Here is a 25,263-nt window from a genome sequence, read left to right on the forward strand (position 1 = left end):
AGGCTCTATATTTTACATGTCATGTGTGAGCACAGTATTCCATGTGTTGCATGGGTTTGAATGGAAATAGATCAGTCATTGAAGCTCTAGCCTGGCCAACACTCAGTCTCACCACTTTTTCTCAGAATGGAAAGAACCATTTAGTTCAACTAGATGTCACATTTTTATGGTAATACATTCACTTTTGTGGAGTACTATAATATGAAAGGGTTTATTTTCAAAACGTGATAAAGGAAAAATGTACATTTGCATTTTTTCATCTGAATTGAATGCTTATGGTTCCCTTTCTATGTGGGTTAATTATGTCTGTTTTCATACTTCTGGAACATTTACTTTAGGTGTGCTTTAGAATGAGTTTTTTGCTAAATAAGATATCCGACACACTTGTTTCATACCAGAGCCATGTGTTTAGAGAGATGGGACGTTTCTTCAGTAGGATACATTGACATGACACTACAACATTCTATGGCAGCTATGTTAGCTCCCTTGAACAGAATTAGCATTATGATGCCTTTACATGATACTTCAAAATTATATGGCAGCAATGTAAAAAAAAAGAAAAAAGGCTATGTAACTGAATATCTAGAATTAGAACAATTTAAAAATGCTTCTATCTTTATCCCCTGTCCAGATTTTTGTCGCTGGCGCAAAAGTCAGTCATTTAGCCAATCATGTCCATTATATTTGTCTGTTCAGTTACCCTCTTAAGGATTGAACCCTTTAAAACAAAATGTTAGCCTAAAATGACATACCCAAGTCTAACTGCCTGTAGCTCAGGACCTGAAGCAATGATATGCATATTATGAATACCATTTGAAAGGAAACACTTTGAAGTTTGTGGAAATGTGAAATGAATGTAGGAGAATATAACACATTAGATCTGGTAAAAATATAATACAAAGAAAAAAACATGCGTCCCCCATCATCTTTGAAATGCAAAGAGAAAGTCCATAATGTACTATTCCAGGTTAGGTGCAATTTAGATTTTGACCACTAAATGGCAGCATTGTATGTGCAAAGTTTTAGACTGATTCAATGAACCATTGCATTTCTGTTCAAAATGTTATATCAAGACTGCCCAAATGTGCCTAATTGGTTTATTAATACATTTTCAAGTTCAATACTGTGCATTCTCCTCAAACAATAGCATGGTATTCTTTCGCTGTAATAGCTACTGTAAATTGGACAGTGCAGTTAGATTAACAAGAATTTAAGCTTTCTGCCTATACCAGATATGTCTATGTCCTGGGAAATGTTCTAGTTATTTACAATCTCATGCTAATCACATTAGCCTACGTTAGCTCAACCGTCCCGTGGGGGACACACCAATCCCAAAGGTTTAGGTTTCCCTAAATATTTTTGCCACACTTAGGAATATAATCAGAACCTTATCTTATTCATTTAGGCTAACCCGTGGCTTAGTCAGCCAGATGCTGTCATAGACCTCTGTCACTCTCAGCTGTTCCCGTGCTACCTAGCGTTACGTAAGCTTTGAGCTCTTGAGTGTCGTGGACTTTTTTGTTATGGATCCCTTTGACAGTTTGAAGCCTGTGATATCTATTCCTGTTGGCCCATAGAAACTTTCTAAACAAAAGGAGAGAGCCAAGATTCACTAATGGGAAACAATAGGCTACTGTCTGCAAACAAACAGCGGGCTGTGTCACTCCGACAATAAGAATCAATCCATCTTTCACCGGCAAATGAATTGCAACAGACTTTCAATGTCCTTATTATTCCTTAAATACAAATTGAGTTTTTTTATATTTATTTATGTATCGATACTGTCTAAAACCCAATCAGGATCATTTTTATATTGAAGTTCTGTTGTTTGGGGTGGGTTTATAGCGTTTAACACAAAACATGATTATTTGTCTCTCTAAAATAATATTACCTTGCAGCTCTATCTCAAAATATGTGTGAAAATGCATATATCGCGTTTTGGAATGAAACTTCAAATGTTTTTGTTTGGCACTCAAAAATGTAATATATATACCAAGTTCCCCAAATGGCGGCCCACAGGTGATTTTATTTGCCCCCAAAGTTTTGAGCCCAAATTTTATACGTACCTTTTTTTGTTTGTTTTATTGTTGGACAATAAAACCCCCAGAAAACCAGCTCCAAGGCATTTACATTTTGTAAATCTGTTCCAAAGTATTCCCAGGCATAATAGAGAGATTATCTCGACTAACCGGTGCCCCCTGTAAAGACTGTCGTTCTCCTCATCCTCGGACGAGGAGAGGAGAGAAGGATCAGTGGACCAATACGCAGCATTCGGGAAATAAGCCATCTTTTATTTGAAAACGATGGCAACACGAAAACAAAACACTTTCAAAATACAAAACAAGAAAACAACGTAGACGAAACCTGAACATAAACTTACATAACTAAACGTAAAACTCACGGACAGGAAACAGACTACATCAAAATAAACGAACAGCCAAACAGTCCCGTATGGTACATACATTCGACGACACAGGAGACAATCACCCACAAACAAACAGTGAGAACACCCTACCTAAATATGACTCTTAATTAGAGGAGAACGCAAAACACCTGCCTCTAATTAAGAGCCATACCAGGCCACCAAAACCAACATAGAAACAGAAAACATAGACTGCCCACCCAAAACACACGCCCTGACCATAAACACATACAAAAACAACATAAAACAGGTCAGGACCGTTACACCCCCGCACATTGAATCTGTACCGGTACCCCCTTGTATATAGTCTCCCTATTGTTATTTTACTGCTGCTCTTTAATTACTTGTTACTTTTATTCATATGGGGCAAAAAAAGTATTTAGTCAGCCACCAATTGTGCAAGTTCTCCCACTTAAAAAGATGAGAGAGGCCTGTAATTTTCATTATAGATACACTTCAACTATGACAGACAAAATGAGGGGAAAAAAATCCAGAAAATCACATTGTAGGATTTTTAATGAATTTATTTGCAAATTATGGTGGAAAATAAGTATTTGGTCAATAACAAAAGTTTATCTCAATACTTTGTTATATACCCTTTGTTGGCAATGACAGAGGTCAAACGTTTTCTGTAAGTCTTCACAAGATTTTCACACACTGTTGCTGGTATTTTGTCCCATTCCTCCATGCAGATCTCCTCTAGAGCAGTGATGTTTTGGCGCTGTTGCTGGGCAACACAGACTTTCAACTCCCTCCAAAGATTTTCTATGGGGTTGCGATCTGGAGACTGGCTAGGCCACTCCAGGACCTTGAAATGCTTCTTACGAAGCCACTCCTTCGTTGCCCGGGCGGTGTGTTTGGGATCATTGTCATGCTGAAAGACCCAGCCACGTTTCATCTTCAATGCCCTTGCTGATGGAAGGAGGTTTTCACTCAAAATCTCACTATACATGGCCCCATTCATTATTTCCTTTACACGGATCAGTCGTCCTGGTCCCTTTGCAGAAAAACAGCCCCAAAGCATGATGTTTCCACCCCCATGCTTCACAGTAGGTATGCAACTCAGCATTCTTTGTCCTTCAAACACGACGAGTTGAGTTTTTACCAAAAAGTTCTATTTTGGTTTCATCTGACCATATGACATTCTCCCAATCTTCTTCTGGATCATCCAAATGCTCTCTAGCAAACTTCAGACGGGCCTGGACATGTACTGGCTTAAGCAGGGGGACACATCTGGCACTGCAGGATTTGAGTCCCTGGTGGCGTAGTGTGTTACTGATGGTAGGCTTTGTTACTTTGGTCCCAGCTCTCTGCAGGTCATTCACTAGGTCCCCCCGTGTGGTTCTGGGATTTTTGCTCACCGTTCTTGTGATCATTTTGACCCCACGGGGTGAGATCTTGCGTGGAGCCCCAGATCGAGGGAGATTATCAGTGGTCTTGTATGTCTTCCATTTCCTAATAATTGCTCCCACAGTTGATTTCTTCAAACCAAGCTGCTTACCTATTGTAGATTCAGTCTTCCCAGCCTGGTGCAGGTCTACAATTTTGTTTCTGGTGTCCTTTGACAGCTCTTTGTTCTTGGCCATAGTGGAGTTTGGAGTGTGACTGTTTGAGGTTGTGGACAGGTGTCTTTTATACTGATAACAAGTTCAAACAGGTGCCATTAATACAGGTAACGAGTGGAGGACAGAGGAGCCTCTTAAAGAAGAAGTTACAGGTCTGTGAGAGCCAGAAATCTTGCTTGTTTGTAGGTGACCAAATACTTATTTTCCACCATAATTTGCAAATAAATTCATTAAAAATCCTACAATGTGATTTTCTGGATTTTTTTTCCTAATTTTGTCTGTCATAGTTGAAGTGTACCTATGATGAAAATTACAGGCCTCTCTCATCTTTTTAAGTGGGAGAACTTGCACAATTGGTGGCTGACTAAATACTTTTTTGCCCCACTGTATACAGTATATATAGATATGTTTTTTTAAACTGCATTGCTGGTTAGGGGCTCGTAAGTAAGCAGTTCACTAAGGTCTACACCTGTTGTATTTGACACATGTGACTCATACAATTTGATTTGATATGTGATCTTTGTCAAATATTATATCTGTTTTGGCTTCTTGCGGTCAGTTTGCGGTCTACAAACTATTTGTCATTACTGTATGTTCCGGCCCCCTGACCATCGTCTCCAGAAAAAATAATAATAATTTAAAAAATCAGCCCACGGCTGAATCTAGTTGATTATTTCTGAAATATACATTTGAAAAAGGTACATACTGTACATTATATAGTTAATAGGGGTAGTAGGAAGCAGCTCTATTTTACAGTGGGAACCACTTATCTCATTGTCCACTGAACTGCAGTATGTAAGGCATTATGTAGGGTATTCTAGTTCAGAGTAGTGCTTGTTGTGGCATCAAATATAACCAGTTAAACATCCTGTAGGTATATGTGTCACCTCATTCATGTCCTTATCTAACCAACTCTTGTTGTCCCCCATCCATTCTTTTTCCTTCTCTTCAACCTCCACTTCCTCCCTCCTTCTTAGTTGGATGAAAAGGCCGAGGTGTGGGAATCCAGACAAACTAAAAGGCAACTCGAGGTCGCGGAAGAGGAGGTACGCACTGACGGGGCAGAAGTGGCAACGAACACACATCACCTACAGGTGAGCGACGTTAGTCAACTATTATTATAGGGTTCCGTGTTTGTCAGTGTAGCTATTCATTTGTGCTCTCACTCTCTCTTTCACTCTCTTTCTCCTTGGTCTCATATGCCCTCTGCATTTCCTTGGATACAGCACATACGGGCACACACACACATTGATTTACACAGAATAACATTTTGTGTGTAAATAGAAGTCAAGTCAGAGAACAGAACAAAAAGTTATGGGATGTGTTTTTCAACCTCTTCTTTGCATTCCTTTGCAGTTAACTTTTGTTTGCATTTTAAGAATACCAGCAGACAAACTACTTCATTTTAATAGCAAGGATGATCGAGGACAAGGACAACTTTTCTCTCGTCCAATTCTCTCTAAGATCCTCTATGTAAATCATCCAATAATCTTAACCAAAATATTCAAATTCCCCATCGTATCATGCGTGATTACTAATGGGGTCTGAGAGAGCAGGATAACGGGTCCTCCCCAGCGCAGTGGGAAATTGACAGGTTACAGCCGTCAGAGATGATAACTCTGTCAATTTATTCAAATCCTTCCTTCCTTCTTGCATGTGAATTGATGAGGCACCTCTTCTAATGGAATGTCAGTCTGCTTGGCTGTGCTGTCTGGCTGCACTCGCTCTGTAAAAATGAGTTGGGGAGAGAAAACGAGGAGAAGAAGATTTCTCTCTCTCTCGCCATCTGCAAACGACTGATAACAACAGCTATGTTAAAAGTGCACTGAAAGCTGCTGGGCTTGTTGGAATAGTTTAAAAGTTAAACTTTTAGAGTGCCTCATCATCCATTTTAGAGAATATTCTCCCCAGGCAATAGTGGGAGAGGTGGTTTGAATTTGGGCAGATATGTGCTTCTGTCTTTTTTTCTATATTTAAAATACTGTTTTTGTGGGGGGCTGCTTTGTGCTAAAGCTTCATTTTAATGATGTGAAATGTAGCAAGGTGTTAAATATTTTCTTCCAATTATTGTCAATGTCTTATATTGTCTTACCAGTGCACAATGGCTCTTGTCTAACTGGTGGTACCATCCAACCCTACAATACCCCCCCCACCCCCCCCCCCACCCCCCACCCAGGATGGATCACACAATCTGTTTTCCACTCTTTTATATTTTGTCTCTATCTGTCCCATAACATCAAATCCCAGATTCACAAAACCTAAGAATACACTTCTTCACTGCTATTTTTTCCTTAAGTTTAGAGTTATCAAGTTAAGCAAAGTTGCTATTCCTCAAAAAGGTTATTGGAAATGTTCTTGCTCTATTTCTTATGTTTCAAAAATCTGATTCTTAAAATGGTGGTGGGGAGGGATTTGTTTGATAAGTATCACTATTACTGAAGATATATTATGGACATTTTCAGAAATTGCAATCCCAAAAAATCTTACATATATCATATGTTTCTTCTTAGGCAAAATGTGAAGAAGAAATTAGATTCTTGTAAATCTTTTTAATTCCAAGATGGCTAAATCCTTTTCTTAAATTCATGGCAGTGAGAGAATAAGCTCATGAAAGCAATTGAACATGTTAATTCACTCACAAACTCTGAAAGTTTCAGTATTGATTATTTTAAACCCAAGAACATGTTTTAGAACAGTAATCTTAGTAGGAAATATGCTAACATGATTGCCAATTATAGCTTGATAGCTAGCTAAATTGGTTGCCTAGCAACACACATTTTAAGAAGCAGGGGCGCAACTTTGGTTTTAGAAGTGGGGGGGGACATAATTATCTAGATGGATAAACACTCCAAATAGTCTACCCGACCGCTCGGAGGCATCCGCATGGTCCTAAAGCACACCGTTTCCTTGTTTTGTATCACATTCCAATGATAAAACTGTGGGGGAAATGCAATTTCAGAATATGGGGGGGACTCGTAAGACGATATTTGAGAAGTTCATAAGAAAATTATTAAATCTTAAGATATTGTTGAGGAATTGCACTTACAAATTATCCCATGAACTTCTTATTTTTATTCTTAAGAAGTTTCTTAATTGTTGCATAAGAAGTGTTTTGTGAATCGGAGACGAGGTCTTTATTGTAAAAACATGCTGTCGATGTAAATACAAATATGTTCTTAATTGACTCACCTCCTCTTCCTCCCTCAGCATAAAGAACGTCACTCCCAAAGTGGGCGCCAGGGAGACCCACGATGCCATCCGGCGTGCGTTTGATGTGTGGCAAGGGGTGACGCCGCTCCGCTTCGAGGCTGTCCCTTACAGCGCCCTGGAGAGCGGCCGGCGGGATGTGGACATTACCATCATCTTCGCCTCAGGTGAGAGTTGTATGGAATGGTGCTGGAGAGAGGAAACTATCTGAAACAACACTGAGTGTACAAAACATTAGGAACACGTTCCTAATATTGAGTTGCACCCCGTTTTGCCCTCCGAACAGCCTCAATTCATCGGGATGTGGACTTTACAAGGTGTCAAAAGTGTTCCACAGGGATGTTGGCCCATGTTGATTCCAATTCTTCCTACAATGCTTCCCATTCTTGATACACACAGAAAAATGTTGAGCGTGAAAATTCCAACAGCGTTGCGGTTCTTGACACACTCAAACTGGTGCGCCTGGAACATACCACCATACCCCGTTCAAATGCACTAAAATCTTTTGTCTTGCCCATTCACCCTCTGAATGGCACACATACACAATGTCTCAAATGTCTCAAGGCTTAACAATCCTTATTTAACCTGTCTCCTTTCCTTCATCAACACTGATTGAAGTGGATTTAGCAAGTGACATTAATATGGGAACATAACTTTCACCTGGATTCACCTGGTCAGTCTATGTCATGGAAAGAGCAGGTGTTCCTAATGTTTTGGGTACTCAGTGTATGTCTGTTGCCCTAATTCCGTTTTCCTAATGTAAACTTTGAAGTTAAAATAAATTGATCTCACCTAAGGTTTCCACGGTGACAGCTCACCCTTCGACGGCGAGGGGGGGTTCCTAGCCCACGCCTACTTCCCGGGCCCTGGGATTGGAGGGGACACCCACTTTGACTCAGATGAACCCTGGACCCTAGGGAACCCCAACCATGACGGTGAGAGATGGAGGTGTGGGTGTTAGAGAGAGAGAGAGAGAGGAACAGATGGAAAAAGGAATATGGTTGTGAGAGAATCATATCAAAGACTAATGCCATAGAAGAAAACAAATATATACAGTCTGCATTTGATCATGCTGAATTGCACAGCACAAGGGCCCAGATTCACAAAACGTTAAGAAATTTCTTCTTAAAAGGTGCGACACATTTTTTGCATTGTAATTTCTGAAAATGTCAATACTATACAGTACCAGCCAAAAGTTTGGACACACCTACTCATTCAAGGGTTTTCTTTATTTTTACTATTTTCTATATTGTAGAATAATAGTGAAGACATCAACACTATGAAATAACACATATGGAATCATGTAGTAACCAAAAAAGTGTTCAACAAATAAAAATCTATTTTAGATCATTCAAAGTAGCCACCTTTTACCTTGATGACAGCTTTGCACACTCTTGGCATTCTCACAACCAGCTTCACCTGGAATGCTTTTCCAACAATTGAAGGAGTTCTCACATATGCTGAGCACTTGTTGGCTGCTTTTCCATCACTCTGCAGTCCAACTCATCCCAAACCATCTCAATTGAGTTGAGGTCAGGTGATTGTGGAGGCCAGGTCATCTGTTTGCTGCACTCTATCACTCTCCTTCTTGGTCAAATATCCCTTACACAGCCTGGAAGTGTTGGGTCATTTTCCTGTCGAAAATCAAATGATAGTCCCACTAAGCGCAAACCAGATGGGATGGCGTATCGCTGCAGAATGCTGTGGTAGCCAAGCTGGTTAAGTGTGCCTGGAAGTCTAAATAAATCATAGACAGTGTCACCAGCAAAGCACCCCCACACCATCACACCTCCTCCATGCTTCAGGGTGGGAACCACACAAGCGGAGATCATCCGTTAACCTACTCTGCGTCTCACGAAGACACGGCGGTTGGAACTAAAAATCTCAAATTTGGACTCATCAGACCATAAGACAGATTTCCATCAGTCTAATGTCCATTGCTCATGTTTCTTGACCCAAGCAAGTCTCTTCTTATTATTGATGTCCTTTAGTAGTGGTATCTTTGCAGCAATTCGACCACGAAGGTATAAGGTATAAGGGCACAAGGCGAGACCCAAATGCAGACACAGGAGGCAGATGGTTGAGCTAAGTTTATTTATTATAGCAAAAGGGGTAGGCAAAAGGCAGGTTGGATACAAGCAAGAGTTTCTAAACCAGGTCAGAGTCCAAACGGTACAAGACGATAGGCAAGCTTGAGGTCAGGGCCAGCAGGGGTTCAGTAACCAGGTCAAAGTCCAAACAGTACAAGACGATAGGCAGGCTCGTGGTCAGACAGGCGAGCTCAGAGTCAGGACAGGCAAGGGTCAAAACCAAGAGGGCGAGAAAAGAGAGACTTTGAAAAGCAGGAGCTGAGACAAAAAACGCCAGGGATAATAAGCGACACCTGGAGGGGGTGGAGACAAGCACAAGGACAGGTGAAACAGATCAGGGAGTGACAGAAAGCCTGATTTACGCAGTCTCCTCTGAACAGTTGATGTTGAGATGTGTCTGTTACTTGAACTCTGTGAAGCATTTATTTGGGTTGCAATTTCTGAGGCTGGTAACTCTAATGAACTTATCCTCTGCAGCAGAGGTAACTCTGGGTCTTCCTTCCTTGTGGCGGTCATCATGAGAGCCAGTTTCATCATAGCGCTTGATGGTTTTTGCTAACGCACTTGAAGAAACTTTCAGTTTCTTGAAATGTTCCGAATTGACTGACCTTCATGTCTTAAAGTAATGATGGACTGTCATTTCTCTTTGCTTATTTGAGATGTTCTTGCCATAATATGGACTTTTCACAAATATAGTCCTGACTGAGCTATCTTCTGTATACCACCCCTACCTTGTCACAACACAACTGATTGGCTCAAACTCATTAAGAAGGAAAGGAATTCCACAAATTAACTTTTAACAAGACACACGTGTTAATTGAAATGCATTCCATGTGACTACCTCATGAAGCTGGTTGAAAGAATGCCAAGAGTGTGCAACGCTGTCATCAAAGCAAAGGGTGGCTACTTTGAAGAATCTCAAAAATAAAATACATTTTGATTTGTTTAAAAAATAAAAAAATACATGTTTACCTTTAGGCAAGTCAGTTATGAATAAATTCGTATTTACAATGACGGCCTACACCGGCCAAACCTGGACGACGCTGGGCCAATTGTGCGCCGCCCTATGGGACTCCCAATCATGGCCGGTTGTGATACAGCCTGGATTCGAACCAAGTTGTCTGTAGTGACGCATCTAGCAATGAGATGCAGTGCCTTAGACTGCTGCACCACTCGGGAGTTAAACATGTTTTTGGTTACTACATGATTCTATATGTGTTATTTCATAGTTTTGATAGAAAATAGTCAAAGAGTCAGTGTGTTTAAACTTTTGACTGGTACTCTACATGTATTTGACGCTAATAGTGGAATGATAGTGTTTCACAGTATTACTTAGCAGCCAGTGTTTTGATACGCTGTGATATTCACCTACTGATTTTTCCCGCCATAGTGGCATCTGTTGTCAAAATGGGAAAGCGGATCTGACTTTGTGGCTGAGTTAACTAGTGTAAATCGCTTTGTAATTTCCTGGTTGCTAAAATTCTACACTCTTTGCTCAATTTCAGTTTAGGATGGACAAAGTTGATTTACTGTTTAACAGAATTTGTTTCTAGAAAAGTGAGGCGAGCAACCCCCCCCCCCCCCCAAAAAAAAAAAATTTGACACCAAGTGAGGGTTTTTTATAAATAGTGGAGAATGAATAAATGAGTACTTTACCACATTTTCCAACACACCTGTGCAAGCGCTAGGCCAAATGTAGGCTTCCAAGAGTTATATTATTCCAAACGAAATCCTATGCTAGGAAATCCTACCTGTGTTATTTTGAAAAAGAATGCAGATGTTACAATGTTAGTTATAATCATGCCAAATGAAATGCAATGGACAGCATATCTTGTGACAGTTTCTTTATTCTGAACATCTCTGATTAACACCAATAACAGCATTATTAGCATGTGTATAATAGAATACAATATCCTATGTTTTTTCTAATAAAAAAGTTTTGACAAAATGTATAATGATTGAATTACTTCAATTCAGCCTTACTAGGCTTTAACAAAAATAAAATACACATTAAAAGGCCTATCATAAACACACTTTATAGGAGAATAGGCTGCTGTATATAAAGAGGGACAATCTGTAATGTAGATGCAGGGAGTCAGGAAGCAGGTGCAGTTGGAGAGTTTAATATTAATGAACACGTAATAATACAAAAACAAGGAATGCATCTGAACTTGTAACAGACAATAATGCCTGATGGGAAATAACAACTAAGTGCTATATATAGGGGGAGTAATCAGGGAAGTGATAAGGTCCAGGTGTGCCTGATGATGAGGCACAGGTGTGCGTAATGAAGGGTTGCCAGGACTGGTGGTTAGTAAACCGGCGAAGTCGAACACCAGAGGGGAGGAGCAGGAGTAAACGTGACAGCTGTTGATGAGGAAGGGAAGGCTTTCCTGATGCATACGTCTCACAGTGAGGGTGAGTGGTGCTGTGATGTGTGACATTCCCGTATCCCAGAGGTCGACCAGCCAACGCTTGAACCAGAAATGTAGAGGAAAGAGGGCATGAGGGGATGTTACAAAGGGAAACCCAGATGCGAGCTGCCCAGTGACGCGAGCCTACCAGACGAGCTAAATGCCTTTTATGTTCGCTTCGAGGCAAGCAACACTGAAGCATGCATGAGAGCACCAGCTGTTCTGGATGACTGTGTGATAACGCTCTCGGTAGCCGATGTGAACAAAACCTTCAAACAGGTCAAAATTCACAAAGACGCTAGGCTAGACGGATTACCAGGAAGTGTACTCAAAGTTGCGTGGCGAACTGTAAAGTGTCCTCACTGACATTTTCAACCTCTCCCTGACCGAGTCTGAAATATCTACATGTTTCAAGCAGACCACCATAGTCCCTGTGCCCAAGGAAGCGAAGGTAATCTGCCTAAATGATTACCGCCACGTGGCACTCATGTCGGTAGCCATGAAGTGCTTTGAAAGGCTGGTCTTGGATTACATCAACAGTATCTTCCCAGACACCCTAAACCCACTCCAATTCGCAGATCCACAGATGACGCAATCTCAATCGCACTCCAAACTGCCCTTTCTCACCTGGACAAAAGGAACACCTACATGTACAGATTACCTCAACTAGCCTGTACCCCTGCACACTGACTCGGTACCGGTGCCCCCTGTATATAGCCTCGTTATTGTTATTCTTATTGTGTTACTTTTTATTATTACTTTTTATCTTAGCCTACTTGGTAAATATTTTCTTCTTCTTGAACTGCACTGTTGGTTAAGGGCTTGTAAGTCAGCATTTCATGGTAAAGTCTACACTTGTTGTATTCGGTGCATGTGGAAAATAAAGTTTGATTTGATTTTTGATTTGATGTTCAGTGAGGCGGCGAGGGATTGGCCATTGAAATTCCCAGCGGCACAGGAGTCCACAGTAGATACAACATATGTGGGACAGCCAGCTAGTGATAGACACTAGAAAGGGTTTGGTGGAAAGTGAGGATGGTGGAATACTCACGCCAAACCCAGGAGACAGATGATCATGGGACCTTCCCTCTGCTCTTATGGACCCCGGGCTGGGACATATCGGACTCTGCTGAAGCTGGTGCCCCTCCTGTCCACAATAGGGACAGAGCCCCAGCTGTCTATGACGGTGTCGCTCAGCCGCAGGGAGGCGCCTGGCCCCTACCTTCATGAGTTCAGGCTCTGAATCAGATTGGTCAACAAAGGAGGGAGAGAGGTGATGGTGGTGCCGACGCTCCCGCAGAAGGTTATCCAGACATATGGCCATCACGATAAGTGTGTCCAAGGAGAGGGTGTCATCTCGGGCACACCAACTCCGTCTGGATATCCTCGCGCAATCCTCTTCAGAATAGGGTGCATTCCATCCGTTGGATGCTGCCACTGTCCTGAAGGTGAGGACGTACGCTGCAGCTGTCTGGCCTTCCTGCCGTAGGTGGAGTAAGTGCTCATCTCAATCTCTGCCCTCTAGTGGATGGTCGAAGACCCCCCTGAACAGAGCCAAGAACCCCTCATATGAATCCAGCTCCTCTTCTCCTCTCTCCCAGATGGCTCTAGCCCACTCCAATGGCCGTCCAGTCAGCAGAGAAATAACCATGGCAAACTTGCACCTCTCAGTGGTGGGGGCTCCCATCTGATGAGCGAAATCGAGAGAGCACTGGAGTAGGAAGCCACGGCATTTTGATGGAGTCCCGTCGTATTTGTCCGGGAGAGACAAACGGACCTTGCTGACCTGGATCAACTGCTGGATGGGCCGAGATGCTGGCTCGAGGGGTCGACACATAGGAGAGAATCCTCCGCCCGAGACATTGAAGAACAGAGGACCTCTTCCATACCTGTCCCCAGTTGAGCCAGCTAGTTAGGATCTCCATCTGGGAGATGTCTTGATCAACTGCTGCTTCCATGTGGTGAGGTGTTATTTTGTCATGTGGATGCAGGGAGTCAGGAAGCAGTTTGAGAGTTTAATATAAATGCGTCTGAATATGGAAACCGAGACAATAACGCCTGATGGGAATTTAAGAAATAATTGTAATCAATTGAAATTAATGTATAATGAGGGCATTACCTGAATCTATTCTATAGTGTATAGGCATTAACAAAATATTAATTCAAATATGAATAGGCCTATCATAGACTAGGCCTTTACTTTGAATAAAGAGGGACAATCATTCAAGTTAGGTCTGTCAGATGAATGTAGCTTTGGAAAAAGGACATGTTGTGATACGCTGTGGGTAAGTATCACTAGTACTGCAGATATATTATGGACATTTTTGAAATTGCAATCCCAAAAAATCTAACATATAATATGTTTCTTCTTAAGCAAAAAGTGAAGAAGAAATTAGATTATTGTAAATGTTCTTAATTCCAAGATTTTTTTATTTTTTTATTTTTTATTTCACCTTTATTTAACCAGGTAGGCTAGTTGAGAACAAGTTCTCATTTGCAACTGCGACCTGGCCAAGATAAAGCATAGCAGTGTGAACAGACAACAACACAGAGTTACACATGGAGTAAACAATAAACAAGTCAATAACATGGTAGAAAAAAGAGAATCTATATACAATGTGTGCAAAAGGCATGAGGTAGGCAATAAATCGAATAATTACAATTTAGCAGATTAACACTGGAGTGATAAATCATCAGATGATCATGTGCAAGAAGAGATACTGGTGTGCAAAAGAGCAGAAAAGTAAATAAATAAAAGCAGTATGGGGGTGAGGTAGGTAAATTGGGTGGGTAGTTTACAGATGGACTATGTACAGCTGCAGCGATCGGTTAGCTGCTCGGATAGCAGATTTTTAAAGTTGTTGAGGGAGATAAAAGTCTCCAACTTCAGAGATTTTTGCAATTCGTTCCAGTCGCAGGCAGCAGAGAACTGGAAGGAAAGGCGTCCAAATGAGGTTTTGGCTTTAGGGATGATCAGTGAGATACACCTGCTGGAGCGCGTGCTACGGGTGGGTGTAGCCATCGTGACCAGTGAACTGAGATAAGGCGGCACTTTACCTAGCATAGCCTTGTAGATGACCTGGAGCCAGTGGGTCTGACGACGAACATGTAGCGAGGGCCAGCCGACTAGGGCATACAGGTCGCAGTGGTGGGTCGTATAAGGTGCTTTAGTAACAAAACGGATGGCACTGTGATAAACTGCATCCAGTTTGCTGAGTAGAGTATTGGAAGCTATTTTGTAGATGACATCGCCGAAGTCGAGGATCGGTAGGATAGTCAGTTTTACTAGGGTAAGTTTGGCGGCGTGAGTGAAGGAGGCTTTGTTCCGGAATAGAAAGCCGACTCTAGATTTGATTTTGGATTGGAGATGTTTGATATGAGTCTGGAAGGAGAGTTTGCAGTCTAGCCAGACACCTAGGTACTTATAGATGTCCACATATTCTAGGTCGGAACCGTCCAGGGTGGTGATGCTAGTCGGGCGTGCGGGTGCAGGCAGCGAACGGTTGAAAAGCATGCATTTGGTTTTACTAGCGTTTAAGAGCAGTTGGAGGCCACGGAAGGAGTGTTGTATGGCATTGAAGCTCGTTTGGAGGTTAGATAGCACAGTGTCCAGGGAAGGGCCGGAAGTATACAGAATGGTGTCGTCTGCGTAGAGGTGGATCAGGGAATCGCCCGCAGCAAGAGCAACATCATTGATGTATACAGAGAAAAGAGTCGGCCCGAGAATTGAACCCTGTGGTACCCCCATAGAGACTGCAAGAGGACCGGACAACATGCCCTCCGATTTGACACACTGAACTCTGTCTGCAAAGTAGTTGGTGAACCAGGCAAGGCAGTCATTAGAAAAACCGAGGCTATTGAGTCTGCCGATAAGAATATGGTGATTGACAGAGTCGAAAGCCTTGGCCAGGTCGATGAAGACGGCTGCACAGTAATGTCTTTTATCGATGGCGGTTATGATATCGTTTAGTACCTTGAGCGTGGCTGAGGTGCACCCGTGACCGGCTCGGAAACCGGATTGCACAGCGGAGAAGGTACGGTGGGATTCGAGATGGTCAGTGATCTGTTTGTTGACTTGGCTTTCGAAGACCTTAGCTAGGCAGGGCAGGATGGATATAGGTCTGTAACAGTTTGGGTCCAGGGTGTCTCCCCCTTTGAAGAGGGGGATGACAGCGGCAGCTTTCCAATCCTTGGGGATCTCAGATGATACGAAGGAGAGGTTGAACAGGCTGGTAATAGGGGGTGCGACAATGGCGGCGGACAGTTTCAGAAATAGGGGGTCCAGATTGTCAAGCCCAGCTGATTTGTATGGGTCCAGGTTTTCCAGCTCTTTCAGAACATCTGCTATCTGGATATGGGTAAAGGAGAAGCTGGGGAGGTTTGGGCGAGTAGTAGCGGGGGGGGCGGGGCTGTTGGCCAAGGTTGGAGTCGCCAGGTGGAAGGCATGGCCAGCCATTGAGAAATGTTTGTTGAAGTTTTCGATTATCACGGACTTATCAGTGGTGACCGTGTTATCTAGCCTCAGTGCAGTGGGCAGCTGGGAGGAGGTGCTCTTGTTTTCCATGGACTTTACAGTATCCCAGAACTTTTTGGAGTTAGAGCTACAGGATGCAAATTTCTGCTTGAAAAAGCTGGCCTTTGCTTTCCTGACTGACTGCGTGTATTGGTTCCTGACTTCCCTGAACAGTTGCATATCGCGGGGGCTCTTCGATGCTATTGCAGTTCGCCACAGGATGTTTTTGTGCTGGTCGAGGGCAGTCAGGTCTGGAGTGAACCAAGGGCTATATCTGTTCTTGGTTCTGCATTTTTTGAACGGAGCATGCTTGTCTAATATGGTGAGGAAGTAACTTTTAAAGAATGACCAGGCATCCTCAACTGACGGGATGAGGTCAATATCCTTCCAGGGTACCCGGGCCAGGTCGATTAGAAAGGCCTGCTCGCAGAAGTGTTTTAGGGAGTGTTTTATCTAAACCCTTGTCTTAAACTCAGGGCAGTGAGATAAAAAGCTAATGAAAGCAATTTAACATGTCTAAGTCACTCACAAACTTCATCTGAAAGTTTCAGTATTGATTATTTTAAACCCCAAAACATGTTTTAGAACAATAATTGCTGTACAAAAAAATACTAGATAGCAAGCTAAATTGGTTGCCTAGCGACAATATTTTTGTAATGAGTGCGCTGAGAGTCGGGAAGCAAGTACAGGGAGTGACTGTTTTAATAAATAAACAAAACAATAAACACGAAACACAAACAATGCACCAACATGAAACAGAGTCAATAACACATGAGGAACGAACCAAGGGGAGTGACAAATATAGGGAAGATAATCAAGAAGGTGATGGAGTGCAGGTGAGTGTCATAAGGTGCTGGTGCGCTTGACGATGGTGACAGGTGTGCGGGATAATCAGCAGCCTGATGACCTAGCGGCCGGAGAGGGAGTATACGTAACAGTACCCTCTCCCCGATGCGCGGCTCCAGCCGCAGGACACCGACAAAGGGAACGAGCCCGGGGATCAGGAGCGGAGCGGTCACCCCTGCTGAAGTGCAGGAACCTGTCGAGCCGGCTAGGGCGCGGGAACTTGTCGAGCCGGCTGGGGCGCGGGCGGCCGGGGCGCGGGAACTTGTCGAGCCGGCTGGGGCGCGGGAACCTGTCGAGCTGGCTGGTGCGCGTGCGGTTGGGGCGCGGGAACCTGTCGAGCCGACCTGGGGTGCGGGAACCTGTCGAGCTGGCTGGGGCACGGGAACCTGACAAGCCGGTGGAAGCAGGGGAGCCTGGCGATCCGGCTGAGGCATGAAGGCCCGACGAGCCGGCTGAGGCAGGGGAGCCTGTAGCGGCTCCCGGACCCGATATCATTTACATTGACACAAAAACAAAAAACCCTCCCTGATGCTTCCTTTAGGTGAGGTGTTATTCTGTAACTAGTGCGCTATGAGTCGGGAAGCAAGTACAGGGAGTGAGTGTTTTAATAAATAAACACGAAACACAAACAACGCACCGACATGAAACAGAGTCAATAACACCTGAGGAAAGAACCAAAGGGAGTGACAGATATAGGGAAGATAATCAAGGAGGTGATGGAGTCCAGGTGAGTGTAAAAAAAATCTAACCACATTTTTAGCTCCGGTACCGCTTGCCGTGTGGTAGCAGAGAGAACAGTCTATGACTAGGGTGGCTGGAGTCTTTGACAATTTTTAGGGCCTTCTTCTGACACCGTCTGGTATAGAGGTCCTGGATGGCAGGAAGCTTGGCCCCGGTGATGTACTGGGACATTCGCACTACCCTCTGTAGTGACTTGCGGTCGGAGGCCGAGCAGTTGCCATACCAGGCAGTGATGCAACCAGTCAGGATGCTCTCGATGGTGCAGCTGTAGAACCTTTTAAGGATCTGAGGACCCATGCCAAATCTTTTCAGTCTCCTGAGGGGGAATAGGTTTTGTCGTGCCCGCTTCATGACTGTCATGGTGTGCTTGGACCATGATTGTTTGTTGGTGATGTGGACATCAAGGAACTTGAAGCTCTCAACCTGCTCCACTGCAGCCCCATCGATGAGAATGGGGGCGTGCTCGGTACTCCTTTTCCTGTAGTCCACAATCATCACCTTTGTCTTGATCACGTTGAGGGAGAGGTTGTTGTCCTGGCACCACACGGCCAGGTCTCTGACCTCCTCTCAATAGGCTGTCTCGTTGTTGTCGGTAATCAGGCCTACCACTGTTGTGTCATCGGCAAATTTAATGATGGTGTTGGAGTCGTGCCTGGCCATGCAGTCATGAGTGAACAGGGAATACAGGAGGGGGCTGAGCACGCATCCCTGAGGGGCCCCTGTGTTGAGGATCAGCGTAGCGGATGTGTTGTTACCTACCCTTACCACCTGGGTGTGGAGTGTCATGAGGCGGTGGTGCGCTTGAAGATGGTGACACGTGTGCGGGATAATCAGCAGCCTGATGACCTAGAGGCCGGAGAGGGAGTATACGTGACAATTTTTAAGAAGATGGCTAATAATTTTGTAAGAAGATATTCGAGAAGTTTGTAAGAAAATTGTGAAATCTTAAGATATTGTTGAGGAATTGCACTTATGAACTTCGTTTTTTCTTAAGAAGCTTCTTACGTTTTTGAGTAAGTTGTGTTTTGTGAATCTGGGCCCAGGTCATAGTGCAGAGCCTATCCCTGCCACAAGAATAAACACTCACATTTCTACTGTGTTATGGTGAGGGAGTGTATTGTACCGTAGCTGCAGGGTAGGGCAGGGTGGAGGGTGGATCCAGCCTGCAGCCCTGGAGAGGTGCAGCTTGAAGACGGTAATCAGATCCCTCTCTCAGCCCTGTCGGCCTCCATCCATCCACCGTCAGGCAGCACTTTACTTTAATTACCCTGCTGCCAACCTGCTCTGCTCTGACTGCTGTTAGTGAAGCCTGCGGGACAGCACATCTAGAGGGCTGTCAAAGCCAGAGGCCCGTCAGGAAGCACTAACCGCATCCAGGGCAGCCAGAATGGATATGTGCACGGCACAACACTGCCACTTAGATAGACACTCCCCTCCTAGGCCGCCTGCCTGTCAATATATATGGTTCAACCCTTTGACTCAGCTTGTGTTTGTAAATCAAATACTTTAAAGGGTGTAAAATCATAGCTGGATCTCTTTGCTCCTGGATCGCTATGCTCCTGGATCTCTGTGCTCCTGGCTCTCTGTGCTCCTGGCTCTCTGTGCTTCTGGCTCTCCGTGCTCCTGGCTCTCTGTGCTCCTGGCTCTCTGTGCTCCTGGCTCTCTGTGCTCCTGGATCTCTGTGCTCCTGGCTCTCTGTGCTCCTGGATCTCTGTGCTCCTGGCTCTCTGTGCTCCTGGCTCTCTGTGCTCCTGGCTCTCTGTGCTCCTGGCTCTCTGTGCTCCTGGCTCTCCGTGCTCCTGGGTCTACGTGCCCTTAGATCTCCATGCTCCTGGATCTCTGTGCTCCTGGCTGGATTAGATATCATGTTGTTAAGGGCAGCCACCTCCCGGGGATATCTTCAGTCACATGCTATAGAGAGAAACTGTATGTTGTAGATTTTTCCAAAGCTAACACAAAATCAACCTGACACTATTATTACACTGAATGCTGACACTACCATGGAGTCGTGTGTGTGTGTGTGTGTGTGTGTGTGTGTGTGTGTGTGTGTGTGTGTGTGTGTGTGTGTGTGTGTGTGTGTGTGTGTGTGTGTGTGTGTGTGTGTGTGTGTGTGTGTGTGTGTGTGTGTGTGTGTGTGTTGTATAGCAGGACATGATGAGTGTTCCAATGCTCTGGGCATAGTGTAAGCTGTGGCTCCTGAAGACATCTCCCAGCCTCAATAACCTCTTTCTAACCTTGTGTTTGATGTATTTGATACCATTCCACCTATTCCGCTCCAGTCATTACCACGTGCATGTCCTTTCACCAAGTAAGGTGCCACCAACCTCCTGTGGTGTGTGCATGCGTGTTTCTAATCCATAGTCTCTATCGCCCTTCCCAGGTAATGACCTGTTCCTGGTGGCAGTCCATGAGCTGGGTCATGCCCTTGGCCTGGAGCACTCCAACGACCCCACAGCCATCATGGCTCCCTTCTATCAGTACATGGACACAGAGAACTTTAAACTACCTCACGATGACCTTCAGGGCATCCAGAAAATCTATGGTACTGTGTCTATCTATGGTACTGAATTTCCTACATTTTATTATATTATAAGCATGCCCTCAATATCTGTTCAGTACACTAAACCAAGTAGTATGTTAATATTTGTCTTGTGTACATGTTTTTTTAAACGAGTTTCATTGTTTTCATTGAAGGAACAAATGTTAAATGATCATGTTCAATGATAATGTTCAATGACAAAATAATTACAATGATAATGTTATTTTTTGATGCCCTTATCTAGTTAGCTGGCTAGGCTAATGTGTCCCATTCATCTCCAGGTCCACCAGACAGGTCCGCCCAGCCCACCAGAGCCCCACCCACGGCCCCTCCACCACGCTTCCACCCCCCCTCGGAACCCCGTAAGCACGACCGCCAGGTCCGGCCCCACCGCCCTCCTCAGGGCGCAAAACCCTCCAACCCCAACGCCAAACCCAACATCTGTGACGGAGGCTTCAACACCCTGGCCATCCTCAGACAGGAGCTGTTCGTATTCAAGGTAGGTTGGCATGTACAGATACTGTATGATGTATCCTTGTCTAACCTATATAATCTCATGAACACAGTGTTAAAAAGGTATGTTTGCATGAGGAGGTAGAGATGGGCACTGAAGGGTTTCAGTGGAATCAATCACTCCTGGTATTAGACAACAAAGCAAATTTCAGAGTTTAGGTAATACTACAGTAGAGAGAAGGGGATGAATATGATGAAACAGATCATGTGTTTTTGTCTACATGTGTGTAGGACCAGTGGTTCTGGAGGGTGAGGGACAACTCGGTGGTCCCTGGCTACCCTATGGAGATCAACTTCTTCTGGAGAGGCCTGCCCGCCAAGATCGACGCCGTCTACGAAAACAGCGAGGGGAAGTTTGTCTTCTTCAAAGGTGAGAGAAGGAGATGAATGAGAGATGGAGGAGAGATGAGAATGAGAGAGAGGGGGGAGAGAAAGAGAGATGGAGGAGATGAAATGGAGCTTATGCTAGCTCTTGTATCAACAGAAAGTAGCATTAGGTTTGAAGGTTCGTTAGAGGAGAGCAATTTAGAGAGAAAGACAGAGCAAAGTATTTTGTTTGTGGTCATCACAAACAGTGTCATTTTTACACTGTAAAAAAATAAAATAAATGTTTTTGTTTACTCAACTTTTTGGTCAAAGTGTTACCAGAATTTAACATTTTTAGTTCCAACATGAGATAACGTTGACAAAATTTAAGTCAACTTAATTTTTGTGTTTTCTCAATTTGTCTCAAATCTTCATTCAACTAGAAATTATTATTTTGGCAGAAATGTCAGAAAATGCTTTGGAACTAGTTACACACACAGTGCTTTTAACTTAACACACGTTGACAAACATGATTACATTGTGCATGTTCATTTATACAGTAATTCGTATTCAACATGTCCTCACCTGGAATTGGAATTCGCAACCTCAAGGTTGATGTCATTCCGATCTTCCTGCTACGACATCCATGTCTGTGTCAGTGATTGCTTTCACTTGTATTGCTACACTTTGCACTTCAAAGTAAATCTCAGTTCTGTTAAAAGTTCACTCAAGAAAAAATGATTATATTTATCATAGCGGTTAATGGATATCATTAAAACAAAGTAATATTCCCCACCAACACTAGACAACTGTACAGAAAAACCTAAAATGGCTTAAATAAGTATATCAAATGAATGATGAGAGAATAGTCAGATGAACTGATAATTGACACAGACATCGTGGCGTTGCAGGAAGATCGGAATGACAGCACCAAGAGGTTGTGAGTTCAAATCACAGGTGAGGACATGTTGAATACTAAGTACTGTATAAATGAACATACAAAATGTAATCGTGTATGTCAACGTGTGTCAAATATGTCAATTGAAAACATTGTATGTTAAAAGCGCTGTGTAACTAGTTCCACATATTTTTTTTGTAAGATGCCAAAAATATAAATCTCTAGTTGAATGAACATATGAGACAAATTGAGCAAACACATCATTTAAAGTGGACCGAATTTTTGCGTATGTTTTCTCATGTTGGGCGACCTAACATTCAAGTTAAACTTACACCAAAAAGTTGGGTAAACCAAAAAAAGGGCCGTGGAACCAGTTACTTAATAATAATTAGTTGAAACAACTAGATTTGTGTGTGTTTTTTTGTTGTTGTTTTTTATAATGTATTAATAAGTAAACAAGAGAATGCCACTTCAATTAGTAGAAATATTGCTTGTATGTTCTAAATAGCATCCATTTTGTTCTGTATGATACTGTACTGTATAATAACGGGTGAGAGTTCAGCCCCTCCTCCATCCCTCCTTCCCTCCATCAGGCAGATTGACATGACATCTGTCCTCCAGCAGGATCACAAAGAGTCTCATGCTTTATTTATTCCCTGGTGGAGGAGCTACTTGCTGGACTGGACTTACGCACAACGTTATAGTTGCCCCTTACCGTATCCACTATAATAAAACTACTGTAGAGTAGCTCTTTAATACATGCATAAGACTATTATTAGCTCTTTAAAATACTCCAACACTTTCTTAGCTCTAATATACTCACAACACTATCTTAGCTCTAATATACTCACAACACTATCTTAGCTCTAATATACTCACAGCACTATCTTAGCTCTAATATACTCACAACACTATCTTAGCTCTAATATACTCACAACACTATTTTAGCTCTAATATACTCACAACACTATCTTAGCTGTAATATACTCCAACACTATCTTAGCTCTAATATACTCACAACACTATCTTAGCTCTAATATACTCCAACACTATCTTAGCTCTAATATACTCACAACACTATTTTAACTCTAATATACTCACAACACTATCTTAGCTGTAATATACTCCAACACTATCTTAGCTGTAATATACTCACAACACTATCTTAGCTCTAATATACTCACAACACTATCTTAGCTCTAATATACTCCAACACTATCTTAGCTCTAATATACTCCAACACTATCTTAGCTCTAATATACTCACAACACTATCTTAGCTCTAATATACTCCAACACTATCTTAGCTCTAATATACTCACAACACTATCTTAGCTCTAATATACTCCAACACTATCTTAGCTCTAATATACTCACAACACTATCTTAGCTCTAATATACTCCAACACTATCTTAGCTCTAATATACTCCAACACTATCTTAGCTCTAATATACTCACAACACTATCTTAGCTCTAATATACTCCAACACTATCTTAGCTCTAATATACTCACAACACTATCTTAGCTCTAATATACTCCAACACTATCTTAGCTGTAATATACTCCAACACTTTCTTAGCTGTAATATACTCCAACACTATCTTAGCTCTAATATACTCACAACACTATTTTAGCTCTAATATACTCACAACACTATTTTAGCTCTAATATACTCCAACACTATCCTAGCTTTAATATACTCACAACACTATCTTAGCTCTAATATACTCCAACACTATCTTAGCTCTAATATACTCACAACACTATCTTAGCTCTAATATACTCCAACACTATCTTAGCTCTAATATACTCCAACACTATCTTAGCTCTAATATACTCACAACACTATCTTAGCTCTAATATACTCCAACACTATCTTAGCTCTAATATACTCCAACACTATCTTAGCTCTAATATACTCCAACACTATCTTAGCTCTAATATACTCACAACACTATCTTAGCTCTAATATACTCCAACACTATCTTAGCTCTAATATACTCCAACACTATCTTAGCTGTAATATACTTACAACACTATCTTAGCTCTAATATACTCCAACACTATCTTAGCTCTAATATACTCCAACACTATCTTAGCTCTAATATACTCACAACACTATTTTAGCTCTAATATACTCACAACACTATTTTAGCTCTAATATACTCCAACACTATCCTAGCTTTAATATACTCACAACACTATTTTAGCTCTAATATACTCCAACACTATCTTAGCTAAGATTCTTAAAACTGCATTGTTGGTTAAGGGCTTGTAAGTAAACATTTCATGGTAAGGTCTACTGTTGTATTCCACACATGTGACAAACAAAATTTGATTTGATTTATACTCACAACAATACAGTATCTTAGCTCTAATATGCTCACAACACTATCTTAGCTCTAATATACTCACAACACTATCTTAGCTCTAATATACTCACGACACTATCTTAGCTGTAATATACTCACAACGCTATCTTAGCTCTAATATACTCACAACACTATTTTAGCTCTAATATACTCACAACACTATCTTAGCTCTAATATACTCACAACACTATCTTAGCTCTAATATACTCACGACACTATCTTAGCTGTAATATACTCACAACGCTATCTTAGCTCTAATATACTCACAACACTATCTTAGCTTTAATATACTCACAACACTATCCTAGCTTTAATATACCCACAACACTATCTTAGCTCTAATATACTCACATCACTATCTTAGCTCTAAAATACCCACAACACTATCTTAGCTCTAATATACTCACAACACTATCCTAGCTTTAATATACCCACAACACTATCTTAGCTCTAATATACTCACAACACTATCTTAGCTCTAATATACTCACGACACTATCTTAGCTGTAATATACTCACAACGCTATCTTAGCTCTAATATACTCACAACACTATCTTAGCTTTAATATACTCACAACACTATCCTAGCTTTAATATACCCACAACACTATCTTAGCTCTAATATACTCACATCACTATCTTAGCTCTAAAATACCCACAACACTATCTTAGCTCTAATATACTCACAACACTATCCTAGCTTTAATATACCCACAACACTATCTTAGCTCTAATATACTCACATCACTATCTTAGCTCTAAAATACCCACAACACTATCTTAGCTCTAATATACTCACAACACTATCCTAGCTTTAATATACTCACAACACTATC

At 42.3% G+C, this 25,263-nt stretch overlaps 1 protein-coding gene across 4 annotated transcripts in view; it reads left to right on the forward strand.

The window, feature by feature from the left end:
* The window catches only part of mmp16b (matrix metallopeptidase 16b (membrane-inserted)), a 43,984-nt gene that overhangs the window by 13,222 nt on the left and 5,499 nt on the right, over positions 1 to 25,263 (forward strand). For 2 of the 4 annotated variants that reach the window (XM_055866275.1, XM_055866274.1), the window contains 6 exons: positions 4,965 to 5,081; positions 7,195 to 7,361; positions 7,992 to 8,129; positions 20,179 to 20,358; positions 20,619 to 20,836; positions 21,082 to 21,220. In XM_055866275.1, the coding sequence (XP_055722250.1) occupies positions 4,965 to 5,081; positions 7,195 to 7,361; positions 7,992 to 8,129; positions 20,179 to 20,358; positions 20,619 to 20,836; positions 21,082 to 21,220 (959 nt within the window). The remainder of the gene's footprint in view (positions 1 to 4,964; positions 5,082 to 7,194; positions 7,362 to 7,991; positions 8,130 to 20,178; positions 20,359 to 20,618; positions 20,837 to 21,081; positions 21,221 to 25,263) is intronic. The other 2 variants (XM_055866277.1, XM_055866276.1) reach the window with 1 other exon arrangement.

This window comes from Salvelinus fontinalis, chromosome 17 (genome assembly GCF_029448725.1).
Source record: "Salvelinus fontinalis isolate EN_2023a chromosome 17, ASM2944872v1, whole genome shotgun sequence".
Lineage (NCBI taxonomy): Eukaryota > Metazoa > Chordata > Actinopteri > Salmoniformes > Salmonidae > Salvelinus > Salvelinus fontinalis.